This window comes from Salmo trutta, chromosome 1 (genome assembly GCF_901001165.1).
Source record: "Salmo trutta chromosome 1, fSalTru1.1, whole genome shotgun sequence".
Taxonomy (NCBI): domain Eukaryota; kingdom Metazoa; phylum Chordata; class Actinopteri; order Salmoniformes; family Salmonidae; genus Salmo; species Salmo trutta.
The window spans coordinates 28,295,702-28,308,163 of NC_042957.1; the positions used below are offsets into that span (position 1 = coordinate 28,295,702).

At 43.8% G+C, this 12,462-nt stretch overlaps 1 protein-coding gene across 13 annotated transcripts in view; it reads left to right on the forward strand.

The window, feature by feature from the left end:
• The window catches only part of afdna (afadin, adherens junction formation factor a), a 132,814-nt gene that overhangs the window by 103,639 nt on the left and 16,713 nt on the right, over positions 1 to 12,462 (forward strand). For all 13 annotated transcript variants that reach the window (XM_029752027.1, XM_029752031.1, XM_029752057.1 and 10 more), the window contains 4 exons: positions 9,974 to 10,039; positions 10,174 to 10,247; positions 11,439 to 11,557; positions 12,208 to 12,408. In XM_029752027.1, the coding sequence (XP_029607887.1) occupies positions 9,974 to 10,039; positions 10,174 to 10,247; positions 11,439 to 11,557; positions 12,208 to 12,408 (460 nt within the window). The remainder of the gene's footprint in view (positions 1 to 9,973; positions 10,040 to 10,173; positions 10,248 to 11,438; positions 11,558 to 12,207; positions 12,409 to 12,462) is intronic.

Here is a 12,462-nt window from a genome sequence, read left to right on the forward strand (position 1 = left end):
TGATGGAGTCATTTAGCAGACGCTCTTATCCAGAGCGACTTACAGTAGTGAATGCATACATTTCATACAATTTCATACATTTTTTTTCTGTGCTGGCCCCCCGTGGGAATCGAACCCACAACCCTGGCGTTGCAAACACCATGCTCTACCAACTGAGCTACAGGGAAGGCTCTGTGTGGTCTACACTAACCCAAGCAAGCAGGGCAAAGCCCCCCCCTTCCGCCTCACAGACACAGGCGTCTAACTCAACAGTAAGGGAAGCACACTGGAATCATTTAGACCACAGCCACATGTCAAGACAGTCCCCTCTGCTATTAGTTGATTATCAGATTAGTGTGGTGCCGAACTGGGTACTGTGAAGTGTTTAATATGGGGTCACACAGTGTCTGTCACTGAGGTGGCCCAGTGTGCTGAGAGCTCATTCTGATGATGGAACTGTCTGACCCACTTGACCTCAGATCCAAGGAAACATTCTCTTTGCTCAAATCAACGTCATTCACAGACAGACCGTTCTTCTCGAGGGAAAAATGAGAAGTCTCAGTCGTGTGAGATTGTGCTGCTACTACTTCCTTGCTCCTCCTGTCTCCAGTCAGATTGCGTCGCCTTTAAGAATGAAGTGTATTGCTGGAGCTATTTCCACCTCGGTATGGAGGTCAGATTGACCACCTCGGAGCTGTGGACAAATTGACTTGAGACAGATTTGTGTGTGTATATGATAAACTCCCTCAGGACTCCAGTCCACCAAACTATTGTCTCCTGTGTTAAACCCCCGTGACAGGAAACTGCAGACCATAGATATGGCTTTGAGATATATGCAGGAATGTACACACACACTCCAGGGTTTCCGTTAGCCGGCAATTGACGTAAATAAAAATGCCAATAAATAAAAAACTGTTGCCGGCCAAAATAACTGAGAAAAAAATCCCATTTAATTTTTTTACTCATTGATGGAAATACATTTGTTGTCATCCTTATCGGTCTATAGGTTAATTAGCATAATTGAGTGGAATTAAATTGTCCGTTGTGTATTTTTGTTAGTCATCATGCATCTTATTTATCCAACCCGACTATGGCACGCGCACAGCATACAGAGCCTATTTCCAGTGGGCTTTCTCCCTGCAGCTCGTCAGCTGGTTTCTGTGCTCTTATCAGCCCATTCATTGCGCAACAATTCTAAATGCTATCGCATGTTTAACTGTTTTGGTGCACGACGTTATCAGGACCGAGAAACCAGGAGCATGCTCATTGCTCACATGGAGCACTCTAAACAAAAGACAATGGACAACTCTTATTATGGTTATGAAATGAACTAGAAGTTGTTCCTCACAAGTGAAGCAGGTTGTGAACTCCGCAAACAACGTTTCCACTCCGAGAATGAGAACTGTAAATGACTAATACTTTCATTAACAGAGATTCATGTCAACTTTTTTCGCTTTGTCCTTATGGGGTATTGTGTGTAGATTGATGAGGAAAATGTTTAATTTAATCCATGTTAGAATAAGGCTGTAAAGTAACAAAATGTGGAAAAAGCCAAGCGGTCTGAATACTTTCCGAAGGAACTGTAAGAAATGGGCAATTGATACACATGTTTAATAAAAGGGCAAACAATTCACACAATTAAACAATGAATGTGGAATAATTTGTGGAAGACAGTTGAGCCATTCAGGATAGAGACTCTCCTACAGTGCATCTTTGCCACACACCTCTTCTTGTCTCAATTGTTTTGAAGTTATACTCAAGACACATTATCTTCAGATGCTTTTCACTGACAGCCGCAACTCAATAATCAGCTAGGCCTGTTTCCACGCGCGCTGCCCAAATTGCGTGCTTCCCAAATGGGCATAGGCGTACGAGCTTATGATTTGAAACAATTCAGTAATTTTCTTTTAATAGCTAATGATCCTTGATTCCTCTTTGACTAAGTCTTGCTTTCTGGTGAAGTATTTTAGTTATTTTTGTATAGACAGGAGTAATTATATAATTTTGGCAAATTTATTTCCATTTTCTTCCCTATTGGACCCGCTGCTATTGGCATTTTCCAGCACCACATTTTCCTAGCGGAAACTCTGACATACACACAAAAACAAACACAGTATGATTGCCGGTTCAGTGCAAAAGGACAGTTGTGTGGCAGAGTCTGATGCCTTGGCTCCAAATTCCTATAGAGCAGAACTGGGTTACAGGGCACTCATGGCAGGGCGGGACGGGAGAGCTGTTTGTGACTTACAGCCAACACATTCATCTGACTGGAGTAAAGTTTATTCACTACTGTACATCTGAACTGCTTTCCCCTTGAACAGTGGGCACCAATCTGAACTGAGTCCACATTTCTCTTCATGTAAGTGGTCAACTGTTATGTGGATAAAAGTGAAATATTTTATAAACTTGTTGTAATGGCACTCCATGTTTGTTATAAGGCACATCTATTTGTGGCATGTCAAAGCTTCTAAATCCATTAAAGGTGATGTGTGTGTGTACAGATGTGATATGCATCTGGATTGTGCTAGGACTGTGTCCTTACTGGACCCTGCCACCACAGTGGAAATGTGCTCAGCCTCAGATCATAACACCCGGTGAACTGAGCAGCTATTACAACGTAAGAGGGTCATTTCCCCTGACCACCCTGTTTACCATATGGTCTGCTGTTAGTGGTGCAAGTCAACACACTTAGGACAACATTTTCTGTCTGTAAAATAGCTCCTGCAGTGTGCGAAATTGTGGAGCTCTTTCCAAGCACAACCATAACATTGAAATAGATGGAACGCATTTAGGCACTTTGGAATACTGCAGCTTGCTAGTCATCTTCTTGGATCGTTTCTATTATGCATTTCAATTGTAAAGAGCTTGGATTTCTCCTCTGAACATGCTGTCTACAGTCTCCAAGACGTGACTAGACGTGTTAGAGCTGTATAGCACTCTGTAATAGTCTCCTTTGAGGCTCTCGCAGCCCCAGCTGTCTGGCTCCAATCCCCAGGTGTGACGTGTGTCACTATCTAACTCTTCACACAACTCCCCTCGGCATCGGGCGAGGCGTGGAGCCCGACTTCAACTCGACACGTCCAACACCCTCCGACAATCTGATAGTTAACAGCAGCATCGTAGCTAGCTACACATGTGCTCACCATAATGTTAGTGCGTCAACTTCCTCTCCTTTACTCAAATAAATGTTAGGGTCTTTAGGTGTTTTAGGTAAGGAGGAAGGAGGTTTTAGTGAGAGCATGGGATACATGTTGGATGAATGGGTATTATGCCACCTTTAGGCAGGTATAAATACTACCCAGAATTCTACTACACTAGCCAGCCCTCGTACTTAAAAACGGTAGCAATTAGAGCTCTCGTTAAAGCACTGCAGAGTTTTATTCATGGTCTTTATAGACCTCTGTTACATGCGTTTTGCCAGGCTGAGCCTAGGAACTTTGTGTGTCGGGCTGATAGGCCAAAGCAGGGTAGGGGAGCCCTGATGCTCGTGGCTCAATTCAATTTGCTTTATTGGCATGACGTAACAATGTACATATTGCCAAAGCTTACTTTGGAGATTTACAATATTAACATAATATTAAATATTGTCAGCTGGACAACCAATAAGCAAGGGTCAAAATAACCATACATTGAACAGTGGCATAGAGGACATGTGCAGGTTGGTTGTAGTGGTCTGCCAACCCACAGTTCTCTGCGCCTACACTCATCAGAGAGGTCTTTGAAACACTGTAATTGTTTTAGATTTTTGACATTTTGTCTTGAAATGCAGCTCTGTCTCGGGTTCAGCTGGGGTGCAGCGGTTGCAGAGCCTTTCCTCTACAGGGAGCCAAGTTTTCCTGTGTCTAAACTTGTCAATTGCAAGGCTGTGCTCACTGAGCCTGTACTTTGTCAAGGTTTAGTAACCATGGTCAAATAGTTTGCCATGCTACACTATATGGGCCGGATAGCACAGAATTTTGTTTGTGCTTGTTTTTCCCAATTAGTCATGTAGTTTTGTTTTGACTGTTGTAATTTGGTTTATTCTGATTGATTGGATGTTCTGGTCCTTGCATGCTGACCACACCGCTCGCGTCGTGTGCGCGATTGTTGCAAAATAAATTTAGAAATCTATGTTGTTCAATTATTGCACCCACACTGCTCGTTGCGCGTCAATGAGCGTCTGCGTTGCCAAGTCCTTTCTATTTCTGACTCAGATCGTGCTGCAGGTCCTGCCTCTCCCATCTCCTCACTGGTTTATAGAAGCAGGTACCCACATGCCATCTCATTGGTTATACCCACGTGGGTGATTGAAAGACAACTGTTTCCGGTTGTCATGGTAATACTATGTAAGTTTAGATGCCAATCACCATATAAGTTCAAAGATGAAAAAGCCTGGAAGGAGGAGAGATGACTAGAAATGATTCGGTTGGCCGTTTTATGTGTGGATTAATTGTCGGAGTAGAGGACCTTGTGTATTTCAGGTAAAATAACAACTCAATGTTTATATCCCAGGACAAATTAGTTAGCAACAGCAAGCTAGCTAGCTAAATTGACAAATGTTTAATGCTTTTTGACCTGTATCCAAATGAATGTCATTGGTTCAGAGTTTGTTTTGATATTTTAACCTGCGTGTCATGATTGCGTTTGGTGTAGGGGGACAAAATAAATGTATGCACGATGGCGCACGCGCGCAGCCGGTTTGGGTTCCGTGTAAAATAGAAATGTGTTCTATTTGTGACGCTCAATGTGTTGCAAGTCCTGCCTCTCCCATCTCCTCATTGGTGTTTAGGAGCATATACCCACGTGGGTGATTGAAAGATGAACTGTCATATAAAGTCCAAAAAAGAAAAAGAAGCCTGAAGGAGGAGAGCTGATAAAACGGTAAACCGAATTCCTTTCTCATCTGTGGATTAATTGTCGGAGTAGAGGACCTTGTGCATTTCAGGTAAAATAACAACCCAATGTTTATATTCCAGGACAAATTAGCTAGCAACAGCAAGCTAGCTAGCTAAATTGCCATAAATGTTTAATGCTTTTTGACCTGTCCCCAAATTAATATAGTTGGTTCAGAGTTTGTTTTGATATTTTAACCTGCGTCTCGTGATTGCTTCTGGTGTGGGTGAACAAAATCAACGTGCACACGCGTGTCCGGTTTGGTCAGCATGTTAGGCTTCAGTGTGTTAGTAAAACAGGTTTGGTCAGCATGTTAGGCTTCAGTGTGTTAGTAAAACAGGTTTAGTCAGCATGTTAGGCTTCAGTGTGTTAGTAAAACAGGTTTGGTCAGCATGTTAGGCTTCAGTGTGTTAGTGAAACAGGTTTAGTCAGCATGTTAGGCTTCAGTGTGTTAGTAAAACAGGTTTGGTCAGCATGTTAGGCTTCAGTGTGTTAGTAAAACAGGTTTAGTCAGCATGTTAGGCTTCAGTGTGTTAGTAAAACAGGTTTGGTCAGCATGTTAGGCTTCAGTGTGTTAGTAAAACAGGTTTAGTCAGCATGTTAGGCTTCAGTGTGTTAGTAAAACAGGTTTGTGAACTCAGGACCAGCTGGATGAGGAGACTCTTTTCTTTGCTCAGCTCTTGGCATTGCAGGGCTTGGTCATGGTATGAGAGGGGGTCACTGTATTTTAGATGTTTGCAAAACTGAATTGCTCTTTTTATATTTTTATTATTAGTGGATATTGGCCTAATTCTGCCCTGCATGCATTGTTTTCCTCTGGACATGTAGGAGAATCTTACAGAACTCTGCATGCAGGGTTTCAATGGGGTGTTTGTCCCATGGGTTGAAATCTTGTTTTGCAAGTGGACCCCACACCTTTCTGCCATAAAGTGCAATTGGTTCAATGACACATTTTAATTAAATTTGAATATATTTTTTTAATGGCATAGAATGCCCTGCATGCTTTCTTTCTGTTCATTCACTGCCTCATTAAAGTGGGGGTGTAAATGTTGTGCTTATTAAGGAAGTTTAGAACGCTTATATTTATAATGCTACAGCAAACCTTCCCCGGGTTACTGTTCACACACATGCCTCTGTAATTGTTAGGGTCAAATTTATCTCCGTTCTTAAAGATTGGGCATATAAATCCTTGATTCCAGATGTCAGGGAAATAACCTACACTCAGGATCAAATTAAACAGTTTCAATATAGTCATTTGAAATCTCTCTGTCTCTCTCTCTCTGTGGGTTAGAGCTCCCATTTCCCTCACTTCACTCCTTGATGTAAAGGCCTTAATCTACAACAGCGGTGGGATCATGGGGAAATGTAGTGGGGTCGCCAAAAGTATTCACACACACGTTCACACACACGCAAGCGTGCATTCCCAGGTTTGTTTGTCCCCTGTGGCAGTAACTTGTCTGGCACCCTGGTTCTCTCACTAAGCCCAGTCTCCTGTCCCCATCCAAATGTGAGCTGTAGTAAGATTTTCTTGTAGGACAATAAACATGAATCTGTATCAGCCTGGCAGAGGGCCAGTAGTCCTGACCTGTGTAAGGGGACCCCCTCTGTGTGAGCGGGACCATTGGGTCCCCATGCCCCCCGGGAGGACCTCTGGAATGTCCCCCTCCGGGCTCAGGTGACATCCCTCTAGGAGGAGTCCATGCCACAGCTCCAGTGTCTGCACTGTTCATAATCAAACACACACACACACACACACACACACACCTACGCCAGATTAACGACTTCCACCACAGTGCCAGACTGAACAGATTGACGTATTTAGTCTATCTGAAGGTATCTCTTATTGCAGGGGTGTTAAACTCATTCCATGGAGGGCCAAGTGTCTGCTGGTTTTTGGTTTTTCCTTTCAATGAAGCCCTAGACCACCGTTGGGGTTAATGGGTAGTGGAGGGCTGGGTGGGTGCTTCTGATGGTCTATTGTGGTGTAAATAGCCAGGCTTTCTCAGGCGGATTCTGTTTCTGCGTTTCCTCACCGCTACTGTGGCTGAATGCTGTGCTTGGCTTCCTTAACCACAGATCTCGCTCCCTCTTTCTCGCTCTCTCTCCTCTTCAGATCCTCTGCCTTTACATTCTTTGCGTTAGCATCCAAATAAGGCATCAATATAAGGAGTGTGACAGTCGAATCCTCTCTGGTTTACAGTTCAGTGGTTGTTTTGGCAGCTCTTCACAACGCACATCAAACGCTTTGAGGAATAAACAGATGTTCAGACAGCAGGCGACTGTTCAAACCTCTCCCCAAGCTTTAGTGTCGACCGCCAGCCTTCCTCAGCTGACCACCACACATCAGACTTAAAACAACAGCGTGTCGCATCCACAGCAGCCTTCGTGTGAGATGGCCAATGGACCCACACATGGGTGGCTTTTACTGGTCAAACCCTCCAATCCCGGTTCTCGTGTTTGACATGTGTATTGTTAGCACCTCCAGCTGACGTTCATCTCTACCCACAATCCACTGCTATTCTCTCTGTTAGGGGTCACTAGGGCCGACCACACGTCCTTCGTTGACCGGCGTCGAGATGTCACTGCACAGACTCTAATGTCGAGGGTCTTATTGTGAGGGTCTTATCTGCTGCGTCTTATAGAGGAATGTGTTGTTGACTATGGAGGAGAGCAGTGCTGTGATCTTGCTTCCTGGTCTGGCTGTTGTCTCTGGTACTGGTTCCCTTGAATTGAATGAAGGAGTTAATGTTTTACTTCAGAGACTAACATTGTTCTCAACAACACACACTCATAGTGGCTGGCGGGCAAGTTCTCTCAGTCAAGCTCATTTGATTTCTGTTGCGTAGGTTCCTTCAGACAAGCACGTTGTTGAATTGTGTTACACAACGTTCGTAAGGAGCTATTGTTTTCGGTGGGGTTCTGGAGTTAGAGTACAGCCTGTATCTATTATCTAGCCTGCTGTGTTTGTACAGGTGAAATCTCTTTTTACAATTGTCCGGTATTATTGGGCTGTAGATCCACGTGAACAGGGCTCTCGTGTTATTTTGAGATGATATTACATTGAATAAGACAGTACTGTTCCAGGCAGCTCAATGTGATCTCTACCTGATCTTCCCCTAATATTACAGCTGGCTCTGGCCCAGGATTTCCGTTAAGAAAATTTGACGCCGGACATTTGACTGACAACTTTTTAATTTACTCGACATTTGATACATTTACCGGACTTATATGCATTGGGCGCATAACCTGATTAGGGCGTCCACCCACTGTGCTCAGAATGACAGGAATCACATTTAGATTATGGTCATTCATATTAACAGAACATGCATTTCAACGTGCTGTCCTTTTACCAAATTCTGATGTGCACTTTGAACTTGCTCTTAAATATGTTAACTGTCCAGATGTACTTTTCCTCTGCTAACAAGACGAGTAACAAAGAGCAAAATCACTAGTTTATGTCAATCTACTATAGTAGAAAAGTTTAGGCTACCTATTCTATTGGTCAGCTTGTCGAGAAAGAAATAGCCTATTCCAAACAGACTCTGGGACAGTTGTGGGACGATAGATCCCACATTTATCCAGCCAATAGGCCTAGCCTGATGCAACCGATCACAACGTTTAGCTTAAAATGTTGATAAACTATTATTTCTTCACATTATACGCGCAGCAATGCGCACAAGGCAGTAGGCTACGCACAAATGTTCATTCCGTAATGCAATTAACGGGAAAACAGTTATCAAAATGAAGAATACTGCCTCCAACACATTCCAAAGTGGTGTGTGTGTGACGCGCTGATGAAGGCTGCCTTAATTTTGCAGTTTTTGATGCCGCGTTCACAACAACTGGGAACTTGGATATCTCAGACTTCAGTGCGTTCAAGGCAACTAGGTACTTGGGGGGGAACATTAGCTTTGACTGTAAAAATGTTTTTTTGAATGGTCATCCAACTTGGAATTCCAACTCGGGCCTCTTTCTAGAGCTCCGACTTTCCGACCTGAAGATCACTGACGTCATGATTTGACCCTTCCGAGTTCCTAGTTGTCTTGAAAGCACCACAAGATGCTGCAGCAGCTCTTGCGCTGTCTGACAGATTTTCAATTCAAAGGCTCTGTATCTGTATGCTGTACGCGTGATAAATAAGATACATAACCAATATACTGTCGACGCGTCAATTTAATAACACAAAATTATGCAAATTAATCTATAGGCCAATAAGCTTGAACAGTCAAATTTATTTACATCGACTTGTATTTCCATCAAGGAATAGGCTAAAAAGCATTATTACTCAATGGGATTTTTTGTTCTTTTCCTGGACAGTTGGCCGATGGCAATTTTATTTATCAGCTTTTAAAAAAAACATTTTTTAAGTATGGACAAAAGCTGGCTATTACCTGCTAACTGAAATCTTGCCCGTCTGGGCATGCCATATTGGGCAGTTACCTTTGGAGAGCTCAGCCATGGGAAAATACCTTTTTCATCATGGTAGATGATGATACATTTTTAGTCCACTCTCATAAAACACTGACTCTCAGGAGTTCTTCCACACACTACTCTAGGATTGTATTTCAATTGGATGCTAGTGAACTGATTTAGATTAGCCGGTTGTAACTGGTATGAAGTGATTTATTTTAGTTTGGGCAGAGGGATTCGGGGGAGATCCCCATGTAGTTTTCCTGTGTTTTAAATGTGGTGACGCTTAAAGGGAACCTGAACTGTTTGAAGGGGCTCGTCAGAACAGCAGATGGCATGGATCATGTCAAGCCACCTTTGGCCTCGTCTCATGTAGCCTCATTATTAGTACCATGTTTGTTTTTGTCGATTTAATATAAATTGTCCTGCTCAGGGTCTCTAGTCTCTAGACTCCAGATGAATAGGTTCATTTAGTTGTCAGTTCACTGCAGACAGATGCCTCCACACAGTGCTACAGTAGCTGTGCGATTGATTGAGGAATTGTGCTGCTATGTTAACACTAAACGGTCTCTGTTTAGTGTCAACAATGTTCTACCAGGTCGGCTGATCAGCATCCGCTCCACAGTAGCGTTTGTCACAACAGAACACTATGGGCCACGTGTTCGGACTGTCTGGCTTGTAAAGTGATGTGTTCCCTTCTGTCTTTCTCAAGGGTGCTGGACAGGACAAGCTTGGGATCTACATCAAGTCTGTTGTGAAGGGAGGTGCAGCTGAAGTGGTGAGGGTTTTAGATCATGCCTACTCCATACAGAATGACCTCATCTAGATTGACTCACAATGTTGCTATAATGACTTCTCTGTCCTTCCCTCTCTCTCCCTCTGTGTGGGTTACATTTGTTTTTGTGTGTTTAGGACGGTCGTCTGGCTGCAGGGGACCAGCTGCTGAGTGTGGATGGCCGCAGCCTGGTGGGCCTCTCCCAGGAGAGGTAATGCCTCAAACTTCCCTGACCCGCCTCGCCCCAACACGACACCAATTGGACCTTGTGTACAGAACAACCTGGGTTTAGGAGTGAAATGGGACATGTAATGTCCTGCTGTTATCCTTATAAAGCGCAGAAGAGTGGAGAAACCAAGATCAAACTGATACTAGAACATCAAGGCCAATTTGATACAAAGAGCTCTTTCAGTAGCAGCAGTCACACCATAGAAGTAAATTAGCTCAATCGAGTAGAACAAGCAGAGACTTTATCTACAGTGCACTGACTTAGAATGACCTCCACTATGTTTATGTTGGGTCTAGTAGTAATGAATAGTTTATCCTTGGTTCACACCGCTCTCAGATTAGTTAGAGCGTTGGGTTAGAGCTTTGGCCCAGTAACTGAAAGGTTGCTAGTTCGAATCACCGAGCCGACAAGGGGAAAACTCTGTCTCTGCTCTTGAGCAAGGCACTTAACCCTAATTGCTTGGTAATGGCTGACCCTGACCGTTACCCCGCTCTCTGAGGGTATCTCGGGGAGAGTTGGGATATGCAAAAAAACTAATTTCCATTTCACACACGAGTGTAATACATACTTGTACATAGGATAAATATAAACACCCACCATAAAAATTATATCCTTTCAGAGAAACGCGCACAAACCTTTTGGGCATGTTCTTTTGGTTTCCAAATGCCAAAACAGTTGAGGCTCAGTGCTCAATCTATAACATTGTTGTCTATTCTCGTAGGAAAAAAGATGGACTTTTAAAATCTAATTGCCACGTTGATTTAACAGCATACGGCTCATTACACTTTTATATCTGCTCTTAAACTGACGACAGAATCTGGTCCAAATCTTGGATTTATTGATTGCTGTGTGTGTGTGTGTGTGTGTGTGTGTGTGTGTGTGTGTGTGTGTGTGTGTGTGTGTGTCCAATGATAAACCACAAGGCTTGAGCGCCAAACAAACAGTCGAAAACTGTTGGGAAATGAACTTCTTCTAAATGCTATTGCATATGGGGAATGCCATTCCTGATACAGTTATGTGATCGCCTGGTCTGCCAATGGAAGTCTCATAAACATCAGTACTTGGTATTGCCACGATGAAAAACTATAACTTCGCCATATTTGCTGTGTTCTGTTGCATTCAATCATCTCCCCAGTCCAATGTATTCTGAATCCCATGAATAACTCTTCTCAGGGCTGCAGAGTTGATGACGAGGACAGGCTCTGTGGTAACACTGGAGGTGGCCAAACAGGGCGCTATCTACCACGGCCTGGCCACACTCCTCAACCAGCCTTCTCCTATGATGCCCAGAGGTAAGGGTCTGCTAGGACAACGGGGGCACTACTGTTAACTATGGTCCATAAGTCACTGGTAAAAAAGGGATTCACTATATAGGGAATAGGGTGCCATTTCCGATGCAGACAATGTCCCTCCTTGTTGTCCCCAGTAACGGTCTAGAGTCAGAGGAAAGCCGAGGTTTGACTAAGTAGATAATGAGGGTTTGTGGCACCAACCCCCGCCGCCATACAGGACTAAACTTAGCAGTTGGCATTAGGGCTCCAGATTCCATGAAATGTCAGAAGCAAAAGTCTACTTTGTTTTGTTTTCAACATTCAGCCTCTAGACTTCTGTGGTATTGGAGCGAGACGGTTGTAGTTTATGGGGCGTTGGCTGGCTGGTAGTGTTTGTACTGAGAATGTGACTGATAGTTAACAATGTCCATTGTACATGTACTGTCTGCTGTGGTTGGCTCATTAAGGGGCGGCAGGTAGCCAAGTTGGGCCAGTAACCGAAAGGTTGCTGGAATCTAGATCGAATCCCCGAGCTGACAAGGTAAAAATCTGTCGTTCTGCCCCTGAACAAGGCAGTTAACCCACTGTTCCTAGGCCGTCATTGTAAATAACAATTTGTTCTTAACTGACTTGCCTAGTTAAATAAAAACTCTTTCTCCCTTTCCTCTCAGCGTTACAAGGAGGGCGTGATAAGAACGGTAAACTGAGACCAAAGAGTGAAGGCTTTGAACTGTACAACAACTCAGTCCAGAACGGCTCTCCAGAGAGCCCCCAGGGTGACTGGCAGGCCTACCCAGAACCAAAGAAGTTGAGCGGGGAGGAGAGACTACTGAAGAACCGGGCCGACCACCGCTCCAGCCCCAACGTGGCCAGTGAGTAGATGGGCGATTCCAGCGTTATGGACATTAGATTTGCATGCGAAATTA